The sequence below is a fragment of the Idiotropiscis lumnitzeri genome, chromosome 13 (assembly GCF_059441095.1).
Source record: "Idiotropiscis lumnitzeri isolate Australia: NSW breed Sydney's pygmy pipehorse chromosome 13, RoL_Ilum_1.0, whole genome shotgun sequence".
In the NCBI taxonomy this organism is placed as follows: Eukaryota; Metazoa; Chordata; class Actinopteri; order Syngnathiformes; family Syngnathidae; genus Idiotropiscis; species Idiotropiscis lumnitzeri.
Genome location: NC_142403.1, coordinates 18423111 through 18439930, shown reverse-complemented (window position 1 = coordinate 18439930; position 16820 = coordinate 18423111). Strand labels below are relative to the sequence as shown.

The following is a 16820-nucleotide window of genomic DNA, read 5'->3' as shown; positions in this document are numbered from 1 at the left end:
AAATGGCAGCAGCGTCACGAATGCGAGTAGGAATTCAGGCAAGTATAAAATTAAAACCACTTGCCAGTCGCGACTTGAACGTCGTCAACATTTGAACAGAAAAAAAGAGCGAGTCAGTAGTTCTATTTTTCCTACTCTCATTGAACACAACACAAGCGTCTAACTGGGTCACGTGAGATGCTGGGCTAAAAATGCAGTGACGTGCAAGAGTTCCGTCAGTGTGGCGGCGTCTGACATCCAGCCTTGCCGGGACATCAGCTGCCAGAAAAGCCGACCGTGTTCGGTCCAAGACCGACAAGCGACGATGCGGGCGAGGAAAGAAACGCGCCACCATGGCAGAAGGCTGAACATTTTGTTTTTTCCCCAGATACGCACCACCCCGATGACACTCATTGGATTCCATTGTTAGAGGCAAATTGCACTGTTTTCCTCCATCGCTCGAGCTGCGTGCAGGCGAGAATCAGCCTCCGATTTATGTGCAAGCTGCTGCGGTTTTTTCTTTCTTTCTTTCTTTCTTTCTTCAATGTTATGATCAAAAATGACCCGACACCCTGGAAAGCGCAACTTGGATAAGAGCAGTAAACAACATTGAGGGTCGGAGGCGCACATTTAGGGGAGCTGCCGGAGAGGGAGGAGAGGAGGAGTTGCAGCAGGGGGAGCTTGAAAAAAAAAAGCCGCAGGCTTGAAGCCTCTGTGGAGATGGCCGCGAGCGAGGACGTCATGTGTCGGTGCGGTTAGCGGACCAAAGAACGCCGCTTCGGTCCGGTGATGTGGACTAAACGCAACCGGCTTGCGATGCGCAGATTTGACACAAGCGGCATCAACATGAGGAAGAAGAGGTACGCTGCACTGCACATCTCGTGAGTCGTCCACATCCTCATCATTTATTTAGCCGTCCCCACCCACTTCTCTCCCCTCTGACTGTCACAACCAGACATCATCTTGCTTGCTTGGCAAGCAGGCGCACTCGTTTTGCGTCCTTGCGTCAAGCATTTACTGGTACCCAAAAGTACCCCTGGACAGGTGTTCAACCAGGTGTGTGCAGCGGTTGGCTTAGAGGGGGGGTGTCGAGCAAGGGGAGGGGGGGGGGCAAAACCAACACTTGGAAACATTTTATCAAAATTTAACACCCGTTTTTATTAAGGATGTCAAAATGAAAGCGTTAACTCTGGAGATTAATCTAAAATTTAACTCAGTTAAATATTTTAACTCCGTTAGATTTACTTCAAAAATAATTTGAAAATATTGTACCATATTAGCTGTTCACCTTTAAACACATCATCTCAGAACAAAACAATTACAGGCCTTGCAAACTATCACGGATGGAGTGTTGGTGCTTGTGGGCACTTTTGAGAAATGTTTCGAAAATAAATTAAATGCTTGGGAAAGATGAATACATTTAGATCGTATTCAAGAATTTAAAAAAAGCTGTGAGCTGTTCATTTTAGGGTGATTTTTGCATTAATGAAATATAGTAAATATGTTACAAGCTTCACAAAAAATTGTAGTTGAAAAATGTGATTAATCGAAATTAATCATGGAAAAATGTAATCGCTTGACTGCACAAATTTTTATATTATATAAAATTTGCACACACACACACACACACTTCTAAAAACATTGACAACTCCAGATACAACTATAGAGACAATACGCTATTCAATAGCTACAATGTAAATAAATGAAGAAGAAAAAGAAGAAACATGAAGCAATCATTTCTGTTGTTTCTCTTTCACAAACAGATATCTTGTTGCGCCCATCTTTTAATTTTCTACGCTCTCGATGAAAAAGATAAGACAGTGGCCTGTTGTTCCTTCTAATTTGGCATCACTTGCACTCACACTATTTTATGAAATCTCCACTTCCAGCCTAAAAATGTCAGGGAAATAAACTGAAGTTGACGTTGAATTGAACATTTCCAGCGGACCAGCGATGGGCAACTGGCAGCAGCCTGAGTCATTTATCTGGCCTGGCGCCTTGAGGGGAGGGGTGTGTGTGTCGCTGTCCAATCATATTTCAAGGGGGGGGCCGGTGCCCCCTCAGCCCCCCTCTAGCTCCGCCAGTGCAATCGTGGCATTTTACTTGTGCACTATCCTCCATAGAGAGCACAATTGTTTGAATTCAAGTAGCGTGGCAAGCAAGTTCTTGGCAGCGGCATCGTCACCATCACCAAATGTATTCTGTATTAATTTGCAAATGACCAAGTTCAGGAAGAAAAAAAAAAAAAAAAAAAAACTGGCCGGGTCCTGCCAAGAGGAAAGGCCAGGGAGTTTCCGATGCTCTCTGAGGTATTTGGCAACGAATCGGCCGCGGGAATTGCTGCCAACGGCTGAGCTAGACCATAAAAATGCATTCAAATCTGACTTGAATACATCGGATCGACAAAAGCGGACATTTCAAATGCGTCTCCGCCCATCAAAAGTCAAATTGCACCACTGGAATTGTGAGTCATGTCAGAAGAGGAGTTAGAAAGCAGGCTGTTGAAATTTTGGCCTGATAGTCCAATTCATTTACATAACGGGCTTTCGTGGAGGATGGAGCCGACGTGGTTACGAACAACTCGCATCAAAACAAGTCGCACTCAGTTACAGCTGCGTTGTTTTTTTTAACTCATTGACTGCCATTGACGGCTAAAGACGTCAAAGATAATTTTTTTACTCAGCTGGTTATGAATCAGTTAATTTAAAAAAATGTTTTTACAGCTCTAAACAGATAATTTAATATAAAGGAGGCCCACAGGCCCAAAAAAAAATCAAATAACCAAGAAATTATTTTTACCCTTTGAGGTCAAAGTTCACGTCAATCTGACCCAAGCGGAGCGTGGATTTCTTTTCTGCCGCTCGTCTTGTTCACAAAAACCACGCAAACCCGAAACGTTGGGTAATACAAAACTAAGTTATTGCTCCTCCATTTGGCAAAATCTTTTTTTTTTTTTTTTACTTCGGGGAATTCCCGTCGCTTTGTGACCTTCCAAAATGAAGAAAGTGAGACCAACTCCCAAATGAGCTTTTTACTCCAAAAGACGTGATGACTAAAGCGTGTTATCATCTCGATGGTGCGACGACTCCTTTCTTGCTTTTCAACGCATTGATCTCGAAACGGTGCCAGTGGCACCGGTCCAGAAAATCCTGCATCAATTGTCTCCACTCTCTGGCGTCGTCAGCTGACGCGAGTCGTCACCTCGTCCAATTTCTAGAGGAGACTCTCTTTTATGCATACTGTCATCAACTCGTGATCTGATTGGCTATCGCAACTGTCTATCAACCGTAAAAAGCCCCCTTGAGGCGCAGAAGAGACGCACGCACGATATTATCTGAAGGCCTCACACAAATCGTGCGTGTTACTGGTGTTGTGAAATCTGCCTGGCAACACGCGCGAGCTGAATTCTGATTGGATAAAAACTCTCACCGAAAAATGTGAAGAATATGATTAGGATTTCTTGATTATGTTGTAAGAAGAAACTCCCAAGACCACGCTCCCTTTTAACTATATTTTTTATTTATTTTTTTTGACTACTTTGGAAGAGTGACTTGTCCAAAAGTTGTCTTCACATGAAGAGCCCAGCGAGGGATTTATTGAAAGATTTGTTTGATGACAAGCTCAGTCAGGATGACCTTGAAGGAAAAAAAAAAAGGTACTTTTCAAGCGATGGCACAGCACAAGTAGAAGGAACTCGTTCCTCTTGCCAGAGGCAATACAAGCCACTTTATTTATATCGCGCGTTTCACAACAGCTGGAGATGCACCAAAATGTATGTTTTGGAACCATGCTTTTACTTTTTCGGACAAAAGATGTGGGCAAAATGTGCTCCACTATTTGAAAAGTGCTGGGTTAGGTTACAGGGAGCAAAAAAACGATGAAGAGCATATTTGTAATTTCCTCGGAAATAAATGGATATCGGGCAGACGTGACCAACCTCGTGCTTGGAAATGGAAAATGGGAGGCCGTGCGATAGCCAAATGAAAAAAGTAATTATACGTCTTCTCTGCTTCATTTCGGTGGAAATGCTCAAAGTATAAAAAACTAAAAGTGAAAAGATTAAAGGCACGACTTTACTGAGATGTTGGAGTAACGAGCAGCAGTTGATATTGGGAAATCTGCCTGGCAACACGAGTGAGCTGAATTCTGATTGGATAAAAACTCCAACGAAAAAATCCAACACGTGGATATAATATGACATCAATGTGAAGAATATGATCATTTTTTTCTTGATTATGTCAGGCCAGCAGAGACGGCCTTGAACAAGCTGCGCACGTTTTTGAAGACGGCATATTTGGCCTCCTTCAGGACTTGTAAGCAATCTGTCACCAAGCTCCACTTTTGTCTCCTCGGTCTGAATGACACGAGCCAACATGCCAGTCTCACGTCAGCGCTTGACCTTTGTACATTTTGCCTGCGCAAGAATTCCAACCATGTGCAAATTTCATTCGCAATCGTCGATGTATTGTTTGATTGATTCTATTTTCCTGAGTGATCATTTTAAGGTGACTGCCGGGAAAAGATCGTCGTCGCTAGCGATGCCTGCCGGACCCTGACAACTCCTCGCGCCGGTCGCATTTCCCGCGTCGATGTCGCGACTCGACGGGGGGCTGATGACATTTCTCTCGCCTCAGTGTGGCATTAGTCGGCGTCATGTTGCGCAAACCTGCAATTTATTCTTAGAGCCGCGGCATTAAGCTTTGCCGACGTGCACGGATCAGCACGTAATCGCGCGCGGCAAACCAATCTTGTCGATGAAGTCCACTCAGAGGTTTTTTCTTTTTCATATTTTCTCCATTTTTACATGTGCTTATTTCCAGTTTTCACCAATTTGCTTGAAAATTTCTATCTATCTATGCACAAATCTCTCTGTGGCTTTTTTTTTTTCAGGCACTTAATGCACAGCAATCCTCCCTTCTCAAATAGTATTTTCAGATTGTCCTGTTCTCTCATCTCACTAAGCCGCCCTCGTCCAATCAAAGTCGTTCCATATTGATGCCTCGTCTCTTTTCAAATGGCGCCGTATATTATCACAAGAATCGTCAACACGGAAGATCGGAATTTGGGCTTTCAACTGAAGGAAATTGGTTAATAGGCGTTCGTAGAAATAGTGAAAGAAGTCTTCACCACGTGCCAAATCAGACAAAACTCGACCAGCCCAGGTAAAACGAATGTACATTTTGACGTCTATATCCGTCAATGGCAGCGAATGAGTAAACATGCGACTTGGTGCTCTTGAAAATCACCTGCTCGCATTTTAATGCTGTGCTGATCTTTTTTGGTTTCTTTTTATTCTTGTTGTATTTTTCAGGTCAGAGGAAGTGATCCTTCTCATCTCCTGAGATGGAAGCAAGACAAAGAACATGAACTGCTTCACTGCAGTTCCAAAGAGAAATTTGTAACGTCTTCAGAAGAAATCGTTGCCTTGTCAGTGCCCACCCGGAGCACATTTTGACCTTCGTGACCACTTTCAAAAGACTCCGGTCGGAACATTGCGCTTCATCTGCCCGCTCAAACAACTTTGACTTTTTTTGGCAACCACATGTTTGAGGCGACTGTGTGTGACCGCCGCCGCCGCCGCCGCCCATTCCCGTGCGAGGCCAACCTGCACCATGCAGTGGAGACGGCGACATTGCTGTCCCATCAAGATGACGTGGAACGCCAAACGCTCGCTATTTCGCACCCATGTGGCCGGCCTCCTCTCCCTGGCGCTTCTCCTCACCCTCTTCTCGTTTTTCAGTCGTCAGGACTGGCTGCCCGGCCGCACCGGGCCACGGGAAAACCCGCTGGCCTACACCATCAGGGGTTTCCGCAATCCCAGGGGGGAAGCCAACCAGAGTAGCTCACTTCGGAGCCTTTGGCGCGAGGCCGGTTTGGTCGCAGGCAAGCCTCCGCTCAATCTGAGTTCGCAGGCGGCGGACGGAGCGGCCGCGGAGGCTTTCGGCGGCGCGGGCGCTGTCCGAACGGCCGCGATGGGACTCGGCGACTCCATGAGCGCCAACAACAGTTTACAGAAGGAGATGGATGTGGGAGGCAAGCTGAGCGCTCAGCCCTTCCGGTACATCCTGAACCAGCCTTTCAAGTGCAGCGCCAGCGCACCCTTCCTCGTCCTGCTGGTCGCCGCCGAGCCGGGCCAGGCCGACGCCCGCAACGCCATCCGCCAGACGTGGGGCAACGAAAGCGTCGCCGCGGGCCTGGGCTTCGTGCGTCTCTTCCTGCTCGGCATGGCCAAGAGCTCCGACGCCTTCCTCCAGAGCAGCATTGAGGAGGAGAGCCGTGTTTACCGGGACATCATCCAGCAAGAATATCAGGACACCTACTACAACCTGACCATCAAAACCTTGATGGGCATGAACTGGGTGGCGACATATTGCTCGCACGCCGCCTACGTGATGAAGACGGACAGCGACATGTTTGTCAATACCGAGTATCTCCTGCAGAAGCTGCTCAAGCCCGACCTGCCTCCCAAGCAGCGCTACTTCACGGGCTACCTGATGAGAGGCTACGCCCCAAACCGAAATAAGGACAGCAAGTGGTACATGGCGCCGGAGCTGTACCCGAGCGAGCGTTACCCGACCTTCTGCTCCGGCACAGGGTACGTGTTCTCGGGGGACATGGCAGAACTCATCTACCAGGCCTCTCTCAGCATTCGCCGGCTTCACCTGGAGGACGTCTACGTGGGAATCTGCCTGGCAAAGTTGCGCATCGACCCGACTCCGCCCCCCAACGAATTTCTCTTCAACCACTGGAGGGTGTCGTACTCCAGTTGTAAGTACAGCCACCTGATCACGTCGCATCAGTTCCACCCCAATGAACTGATCAAGTACTGGAACCACTTGCAGAGTAACAAGCACAACGCCTGCATCAACATGGCCAAGGAAAAGAACGGCAGGTACCGGCAACGGAGGTTTCACGGCGAGCGGGCTCCTTGATATCTTTGCCTTCTCACAGCCGATGGAGGACAGTTTGGACCTCAGCACATCTCTCTATATCGGAAAAGCACATCGTTTGGGGGGTTGTGTACAGTTGACGTTTCAAAAAAAAATATTTGTTTTTTTTTTTTTTTGGGGGGGGGGACAAATGTCAAGTATTGTATACATGTGGTGCAAAGACAAGACGTCTCGCATCGGTGTTGTTGAGCATGGGCCCCCGATGGTGCACGCTGAAAGTGGAGTTGTACGAGTATTCCACACATCAAGGGAAAAAAAAAAAAAAGCTTCACCACCAAACGTGTTTACACAGACAAAGGGAAATGTACGCGCAATTTGGGTTGAACGTTGCACTACCTAAATATGAATGAAAATATCTTCGGCATTGAGCACCTCCACGGACCTCTTTCTGTGTTTCTGTCGGTTTACGTTCATCCAATAGCGCAAATTCTGAAGGTTTATCTGCCATATCCTGTATTTTATCTAAAAAATAAACGTGAAGGCACACCAAGTTGACTGCGCCTGGATTTCTTTTACGCAAGCGCGCTTGATAGCGCAGACTCAAACGAATGTTGCGGAGCTTCATTTGAACAGTTCCAAAAACCCAAGTGAGATAAATAAATCTCTCATCAGCCTTTGAATAATAACATCAGATGCTTGCTTTTAATAGAATGATATAAATACCAGCCGTCTCTTTTTCTTGGAATTGTGCCATAAATTTTTTTTAAAAAAGAGCAAAGATAAATGATTTAATGGGACTGATCACTTTTTTCGCCGGGAATGCGACGAAGCTGAGAAACACAAAACACTTTTTTTTTTTTATCACTTTCTTGCAGAAGCCTGAATTCTTTTTAACACTCACCAATACTTGGGACTATGTGTAATTATCGTCACTTTAGAAGAGGTAAGAGGGACTTAGACAACCATCGACACTGGATCCATTTCAGATTTGTCCTGGGAGCCGAAGCCGATCGCAATTGATGTCAGGCAAACGCCAAACGTCGCGTCAACCAGGAATGGTCAATTACAGGGCTCGGATAAAGACGGACCATCGTTGAATTTCACGTTCACAATTTCACAACTGAACACGCTGGCTGCACACAAGTCACCTGAGAGTACAATCAGTGACTAGAAAAAATAATAAATAAATAAAAAACGTGATAAAAAGCTCATACTGCATTGGATAAATATTTAGACCCGGTTAAGAATTGTGTCATGTGAAGATGCAATCTCAAGTCTGAGTAATGAGTAATGAATAAAACATTAAGGTCATTGCTTCGAGGGGCATGTACAATATTGTGCGGAAAAGGAAGAAAAAGAAAAAGAATGAAATAGGGCTGGGCAATCAACCAAAAAGTTACTGTTACAAAAATTGATTACAATGACCGACAACATTTTGCCCATGTCGGTAAATTCGGTGGAAACCCTAACCCTAACCCTAGTTGCGCTAAGTAGGCAAGAAAAGCATATATAGCAGAAAAAAAAACAAAAAAAAGAAAAGGAGAAAGAAGAATGAGGAGGGAGGTCAGAGAAAAACAACGGGGGGGGGGTGATGAATGAATGGAAAAGGAGCAGTGACTGATCTGTATTGAAAAGCGGTGCTGCTGTAAACGCAGAGTAAAAGGCTAACAGTGCAAATGGATTTGAGATGTCGGTCATGATGGAGTGCAGGCGGTGATCAAACTTGAACCACGGAGCTCAGTGTTCTTCCGAAATCGGAGCGGAGAACATACACTTCAGGACGGGACAAATTCTCTGACCTTTCCATAACAAGCGTGCTTGGAGCCTGACAAATAGCTCTCCTTGGGAATGACTGATGAACCTTAATGGAACTTTGAGGTGAAATAGAAAAAGAACGCGACGTGGGAAATGATACATTTCCTTTCTGGCCACACAGCCGTTAGGACATTTGTGCCGCAGGGAAATCAATGTTTCAAAGCACACGTTTCGCCAGTATCATCATGCACGCTGCCTAAGTCAAAATGCAGAAGAGGAGAAAGAGGCCACGGTATTTTTTTTTTGCACAGTGAAACCTGTGCAGTGTGCCGACGCTGAAATTGTTTTCTTTGTTTTATTTTCTTTAATTAAAACAAATCAACATTGTTCTGGAATCAACTTTGTTGAACCTTCACGATTCCACAGTGCATTTGTGCGGATGGCTGTACTGTCATTGAAATGTACTTGAGCTGAAAAAGTTACACACAAGCGAGGATAAGCTGTCGCCAGACAAGCAGCCACACCGCAAAGTATTCTGAAAACAGCACGCTAACATTTATTTATACACATTCATTATGCTAAAGGTTTAACATCAGTTGTCATCATTTATTATTAGTAGTAGTATTTTGTTTTGTAACCATTTAAAGGACAATTTGTTTTCTCACTGAGCTATATAGCCCATGTGACATAATGTGACGCGACGGTCAACTCATGTGTGTCAAGGATGTCAAAGCAAGCGGAGGGTCACAGCAACATTTTTTAATTTTATTTAATTTTTAATTTTTAATTTTTATTTTTTTATTTTATTTTATTTTATTTTATTTTATTTTATTTTATTTTATTTTATTTTATTTTATTTTATTTTATTTTATTTTATTTTATTTTATTTTGTTTCTAATGGCCAAAAGTGGCCACAGTAGAGTCAATAAAAACAATTTTATTCAAAGAACCGAAAGTTCAAAAATCACAGTCAGAAAAAAATAGAAATCCTTGAAACCTTTCAATTCGTTTGCATGAACACTGCTAAAATGGTCCCGCAAAAAAAATAAATAAATCAAGTTAGGTGAACGCAAGTGTCCTACATTGAGGCCAGATGGTAAACTCATATTTGAACAGGCTGGCTAATCTTCATAATCATACTTTAATGAAGCCTTGCAAAGATGCTTTGCTCGGTTCATTTTCTCAAATCAAGTGACACGATGCTTCACTTCATGTGTTGCTCTTCTCATCTCCATCACAGCACGCCGCCATTTTCTCCGTGATTCATCTTCTTGGATTAGAGCGCTCTGTTTATTTCATGCATGCTGGAGCTTCTGAATTTCAGAGTGTCCATCTCTACCACCCCCCCCTCCTCCCTCATTTTTCTTTCCCTCTTCTTCTCATTGTCATGCAAAGTAATGGTTCCCTCACGAGGTCAGCTCTTGCCTGTGATGTACAACATGAGCGATAGTTCACCGTCGCCGCCCTGCAGAGCGAATAAAGTCAACTGCGTGGAAAAGGCAAGAGCATGTCAGGTGGAGGAGACTGGCGACAAGAGATACAGCGCATCTGAAAAAAGTATTTGCTGCAGCTCACAATTTGTTGTTGTTGTTGCTGTCATGTTGCAGCCTCGTTCCAAAATGGAATACATTTATTTCCTCCCCCTCACCGATCTCAAAATTCGCACCCTCGACACCTCATCATGGCACTGTTCTCCTCTTTTTTTGCTGGAGCTCCGACCGAGTGACCGTATTTCTTGATCACTTTCCTGAAGTTTCCACACGTATCAATATTCATGAGCTGCGTAGCCTCAACCCTGTCGTCACTTTGCATCCTCCACTGCTGCCTCTCATACATTAATATTGTTCCACTCGCTGCATAACTCAAGGGATCAATCACTGGTTGCCATGGAAATGAAATGAGCCATGCAGGTACTGTAACGTGTGACGTGCAACGTTGCTATGGCGTTTCCTGTGCGCACCTGTTTGTGTGGTGCAAAAAAAAAACTGCAAACCTATTCAGTGTGACTTTGACAGCTGCCCTGTTGAAATGCTGCAACCTGCCACACTGTTCTTCCTCTCGTATTTGCACGGATTAATCGGATAGTGTGCGTCAGGGATGTCACTAGCTTGGAAGGACGGGGGCGGGCAAGACCCGTGGAGAGGCACGGGATTTAAGCGAATGTACGTCGCAAAAGACAACTAATGGCTCCAATTAAGAACGATTGTAGCTATTTGAGATCGATATGATTATCAGATTTTGGGCCAGAAGCAACCCCAAAAAAATATTCTGGTCTGCCTGTGTGCTATCTCCAAAAAAAAAAAGATTATTGGGCCTGTGATAAAAAAAAAAAAAGTTTATTGTAGCACAGGTTCTTGCTGAAGTTAAAAGGAAAATCCCATTGAACATTGTCAGTTTGCTCAGGGGCCTCCGAAAGCTGCTGATAAAACGACATTGCGGGAAGGAGAGTTGAAGAAAATACGAGAGTCAGGTGGAAGATGGATGGCCGGCTTCTTCCATCAAGAGGACAACAGTGATTGCTGCAGGGCTTCCTCAAATCTACGATGGCACAGTTTACTTTTCTACCTCGGCCTACAGCGCCTCGAGGGTGGGGATTATTGGAGATAACGGCGGCCTGCGATACACCTGATCACCACATAAACCAACTTTTCTTTCTCTTTTTTTACTCTTGAATGCAAATTCAAGACTGACTAGCGCGTGTGATTTGTTGAATTAAATGAAAACGGTTGTGGGAAAAAAACAAGCATTCACTTTTGGCTTCAGTGAGTTATTATTTGCCTCATTTATGATTTGCTGTGGCGGCAACTAAAAGAGGATACGGCACAGCGAAGCAACTGTGCCCTCTTGTGGACAAAATGGAGATAGCATACATCGTCACCCATGCTTGGACTCGCTGTTGTTGAATGAAAGGAAAGGAAAAAGTCAATGAAATTCATGCCATCCCCGAAGGTCAGATGGCAAATTGTAGTTTTATTTTCGAGGGTCGCTGTCCTGAATTTGAATTCATTTGATTGGTTGACTCGTCATAAGAACTCAAGGGGGAATTTAATATATAATATATATTATACATATAATATTCTTGATTTTTTTAAACCATAATGGCCGAAGGAGGGAAAAGTGTGGATTTAATTACGGGTACTCTCGCGATGCCATTTTCAAGTCAGACTTTTCAAGAGAAGCTAGGTCGTCCAACACTCACTGAGGTAGTGCGTAAGTGTTTTTCTGCATATTATTCGTCCAGCCGTGGTGTCGTAAATGATGATATTATGAGGGGGATTGATTCAAGTCGGACTAAGTCGGACTTCACTGAAGGCCTACGTGGGGAATGCACGACCCGCCACTGGATTCAGCAATGCCAAAATCTAAAAATGTAAACACGCTCACTATTCGAATTTACAACCAACATTTCACCAAACACATTGATGTATTACTTAAATTTTTAATGAGGTGCCAGGTTCCACGCGTGATTAAAAAAGTATTTAACCAATCAAGACGCCTCCATTTATCACACCCTTATTCGCTGGCCACCAGACAACACAGATCAGTGGAAGCGGAGTTCAGTGAGCTTCTTCCTTGGGGCCGTTTTATTTGCCATGCTGTGTCAAGATCTCCAGGATTACCGTGCTCAAGGAGCTGTGAAATCTCTTCTGACACCTTGAGCCTCTGAAACAAGTGGTGTCCGCTTGTTCGATCAGAGGAACACATGCTGCCGAGCGTCCACCCTGAATGAAAAAGAAGACCGACCCCCGAAGCCTCGCAGGGACAACCGTGCACATGCGTGCGCACGTCTGAACACTAACGTGACATGCCACCAATCCAATTTGTTGCACCTGCGCTCCTCCCGCACGGCCCTTCGACAAAAGCTGCAATTGCTGTTGACAGCGGGAAGGAGAAACTCACTCGACACATTGTCGTCGGAACCTTCCCTAAAACAAATGTCACCGTCAACAACGCAGGCCTGCTCAGTTGAGCTGACACAAGCCACGTTCAGTCTATCAAATGACATGTTGAAAAAAACGGAAGCTGACTCATGGCAACGAGAGGCCTCGGCGAGTCAAGGACTTGTTTAAAAACAAAGCAAAGAGTGAAATGTCTTCATTCCTCACTTTTGATTTATTGCAGCAAGCAGCTACATCTTTACTCAGTCGTCTTTGTTCTCAAGCAGTTTTTAGCCATCTTCGCAGGCGGCCATTTTGTCACTTTCTGTCGTCTGAAAATGACATCAGAGTTTCTCAGGGTTCAGGTAACGACCAATCACTGCTCACCATGATTGGTCGTTATCTGAGCACTGAGCAACTGTGAATTCATTTTCAGTCGACAGCATGTGACAAAATGGCCGCCCCCTGACATGTTGAAAATGGGGTGATTTTACTGCTTAACTCATAATCTTCAAACGCAATATTATTCTGAATGCCGTGTTTCGACTAGTGGAACTGAGGAGAACATCTCTTATTCAGAATTTTTTGGGGGGCTTGACTTCCCCTTTAAAAGGCAATACTGCTTTAAGGTAGTCTTCGTGATTCATATTTTTTATTACTCTTGTCTGTAAGGTGGATGCATTAAAAAAAGTCTGTTTGATTTTTTTTTATGTGTGGACATTGGGTGCAATAAAAAAATATATGTTTAGTCACTCACTTTATTTCTTGACATAATATCCGATTTTACAATTCAATAACATTTGTCAAAATAACAACAAATGAGCACAAACACAATACATGCAAACAATCTGATTTATTTCTTATTATCTACAAATTTGGGAAACGAATGTCACAAAAATACATTAACACACGGTGTTATCTTAAAAAAAATGAAATTTCCGAAACTATATTGCAAATGTATCAAGCGATAAGATTTTTCCCCTCAAGCGTTATAAAGCGACCACGCCCCCACCACCACCACGTGTGTGTTGTGACGTCACACAACACGTCACGGGAAGACGTTCAGTTACTACTTCCGGTGTTGATGTAAGGTAGGCTTCAAGTGAACGTAAACAAACATGTGACAACATTCACGAGCGCGATCTCATGACGAGAATCCCTTTTACACTTAACTGCATGTTTCGTCCGGTAAAGTTGCTCAACATTTTGGGGCCGTTTGTCATTTTTTTTGTCGATGTTCTCTCGAGCTGGATGTTTTTCTCGAGCGGCATGGACCCGCTGTCGAAGGTCATTACTTGCCAAATTGTTTTATTATCCAACGAGACACAGCATCATACACGTAATAGATACGGGGGGTTTAATGAATAAAAAAAAATATTAATAAAAAAAACCCAGCGATTTTGAACTGATTATCTGATTTGCAGAGTCCTGTTACGTGGCATTTTGCGCCATGGTAAAGTGAGGTGAGGTGGTGGTCAAGTTTGAAGGTGTTCACTACGTCATCCACTTGAGTTTTCTAATCCTGGATTAACCACATGCAACACGCTTGTGCAAAGTAGTTTGCTCACGACATGAAAACGAGTGAAGCAACGCATTTTCCAAACGCGTCAGTTACATAGCCACTAGTCATGGATCTGTGCAAGTTCCAATCAACAATTTTGTACTTCTATTTCATCCTCACTTTCACTAATTCATGTGATGTCGTGCCATTTTCAAGGTTATTAGAAGCACTTTCTATGCCAGTTGTAGTTGTCAATGTTGTGGACGCTTGTTTCAAGTAACTGCTTTGCATCGGTTTCAGAATGGGGAATTTGGCATCCTCCACAACAGGAGGAGCAGCCAGCACAGCTTGTGTTAAGTTGGTCCATGTAAGTAGCGCATTCATTAGTAATTATATATCTTTAAAATGATCTGTTTGCACTGAAACATGTTGTTTTTCATTGATACAGTTTGTATTTTTCAACTTTTCAGGAATTGGTGTCACAGAACTGCGTTGTGATATTTTCCAAGACCACATGTCCGTACTGCAAAATGGCAAAAAATGTATTCAATGAAATAGGTGCCACTTACAAAGTCATCGAGCTTGATGAACACAATGATGGGAGGAGTCTCCAGGAGGCCTTAGCTCAGATGACGGGTGCCAGAACGGTAAGAATGGGAGAATGATGCCTCTGGGGGACAGAAAAAGACAAAAAAGGGGTGAGAAAAAAAATACCAGTATATACGAACTCATTTGTATATTTGACATGGCTTTTTTTTAAGTCTCTGGCCAATATACATTTGAAAGAGGTATAACTCATACAAAGGAGACTAGTTTTTCTTGTCATTGTGGTATCACAAAATCTGCATGTGAGGCGGAAAAAAATTAGTTTTGTGTGTGTTTTTGCCATTTTTCCTACATTTGATCTAAATAAATACATTTAAATAGCATAAAATGGTTCGTTTAGCGACTCTGCAAATTATTTTCTTAAAATGTTACAATGGCCAAATTTAATCTGAAATAATTGTTCCATCTTCCTGTGAAAGGTCACATGTTGAGATCTGCCTTTGACTGTTAAACAATTGCTCTGTGCGTCTCCTAGCAACACAAGATTGAGGCATCTTTTCTCATCACGCTGCTTCGCCATATCCAGTATTGTCGTTGATGAACAATTTAATGCTCAATATGGTGCCAACGTAACCGTATGTGGCCATCGTCCTCATGGAATTAAAAACTAAAGGCAGTCCAGGTGTGACGAGAGTGTCTTAACTAAATTCTGATGACTTACTTTGATTTATCGGATCTCTAAAACGTAGAGTAACACACAAAAACATATTTATTTTGTTATGTTAATGGCAGAAAAAGTGTTAAAGTTATGAGTGCTTACTGGTTTCCTATTAAGTCAAAAATGACTCACAAAACCCCCCAAAAAATGTTAATGTGCAAAAGAATTGTCGATGTCAAGTTTCGAGCTGATTTACAGGAAATGTAAACTACAACTGCAAGTGGAGACAAAATGATGCTTGTATGCGCAATTTGTCTGTCTGCCGATTTAACGCAGCCGTATCGGGATGTCACTTGAAAAGTGACAATGAATCATAATTGAGCTTTTGGATCTGCAGTATAAATCCATCGTTAAAGTCCTGCCTAATGTACGTCTAATAGTGACAAAATGTGTGTGTGTTCAGGTACCAAGAGTCTTTATTAACGGAAACTGCATCGGCGGTGGCTCCGATACCAAACAGCTCCATCAGCAGGGCAAGTTAGTGCCCTTGATCAATCAGTGCGCTCCGTGCTGTGCTCCCAAGTTCGAAGGCTCTGGGAGTGGACACTTTGAATCTGCAAAATGACTAACCGTTCTTTTAATTGTTTTCAATTATGTATTTATAAATTTTGTTCTTCAAGCTGGATGCTGTTGAAGACTGTTTGTCTTATTTATCCAAGTGCACTGAATACGTAGTCATGCAACACATTTTCATCCAAGAGTTTAAAATAGTTCAACTTTTACGTTTGTTGAAGAAGCCCGCACATCGTCACAATTCTCGTCACTGAAAACTAATAGGTGATAATGTTTTACTTCCATACATGTGGGGAGCGGGTTTCGGGCATCTTCTGTGTTGTCTAATAAATCAAACATAACGCTCCTTTATGAGAAGTATAATTCATTGGGCTCATAATAACAAATAAAATGTTATTTAAAAATGCAATGACTGTGTGGTGATGTGTTAACTTTTGACCGTATTTTCAGGAATTAATTGCAATTTATCAACATTTTCAACCACTAATTGCGATTGTAAAATCACCAAATATGAAGTATATTTTAATTTTAAGACTGCTCCAACAGCTTTTTTTTATCCTTGAATACAATCTGAACTGAGTCATCTTTAAAGGCATTTTTCTTGACCTCATTTCTGTTTCATTTCTCTAAACTTCTCCAGTACATTTAGTTCTGCCCGCGAGCACCACACTACAGCAGTGTTGGTTTTCAAGGCCCAGTGGTAACTTGACCTCTGTGTTTTGTTCTGAGATGATGTGCTCATATGGTTGAATTTAGCTTTGCAAATAATGTCTGAAGTCAATAAAACATGAGTTCAAATATTTAACTGCGTTAATGTATTTTTAGATTCATCTCCAGAATTAACGCTTTTACAAGCCTAACACACACACACATATTTATATATTTTTATTTTCTTATTTATTTATTGAATGGCCGCACAGCATATCTGCGTATCGTTGTTGATATATTTCCCATTCATTTTGTTTTTTCAAAATGGGTCACTCGATTTAGTAGCGTTAAACGAATTTAGTGAGAATAATGTAACAGATACCCCATTTATA

At 43.0% G+C, this 16820-nt stretch overlaps 2 protein-coding genes across 5 annotated transcripts; both read left to right on the top strand.

The window, feature by feature from the left end:
* Window positions 1-200: 200 nt before the first annotated feature.
* On the top strand, window positions 201-7419 carry b3galt2 (beta-1,3-galactosyltransferase 2). Of its 2 annotated transcripts, none has more exons than XM_088313521.1 (2): window positions 201-839; window positions 5291-7419. In XM_088313521.1, the coding sequence occupies exon 2, from the start codon at window positions 5592-5594 to the stop codon at window positions 6909-6911; it is 1320 nt and encodes a 439-aa protein (XP_088169647.1). In that variant the 5' UTR covers window positions 201-839; window positions 5291-5591; the 3' UTR covers window positions 6912-7419. The 2 variants fall into 2 exon arrangements, with proteins under 2 accessions (XP_088169647.1, XP_088169648.1); XM_088313522.1 differs by having other exon boundaries at window positions 201-860.
* Window positions 7420-13537: 6118 nt separating this feature from the next.
* On the top strand, window positions 13538-16189 carry glrx2 (glutaredoxin 2). 3 transcript variants are annotated; one of them, XM_088313327.1, is made up of 4 exons: window positions 13538-13593; window positions 14304-14370; window positions 14474-14650; window positions 15671-16189. In XM_088313327.1, exons 2-4 carry the CDS (start codon window positions 14305-14307, stop codon window positions 15830-15832), a joined length of 405 nt encoding a protein of 134 aa, XP_088169453.1. In that variant the 5' UTR covers window positions 13538-13593; window position 14304; the 3' UTR covers window positions 15833-16189. The 3 variants fall into 3 exon arrangements, with proteins under 3 accessions (XP_088169453.1, XP_088169452.1, XP_088169451.1); XM_088313326.1 differs by lacking the exon at window positions 13538-13593 and adding an exon at window positions 13600-13789; XM_088313325.1 differs by lacking the exon at window positions 13538-13593 and adding an exon at window positions 13798-14219.
* The last annotated feature ends 631 nt before the right edge of the window (window positions 16190-16820 follow it).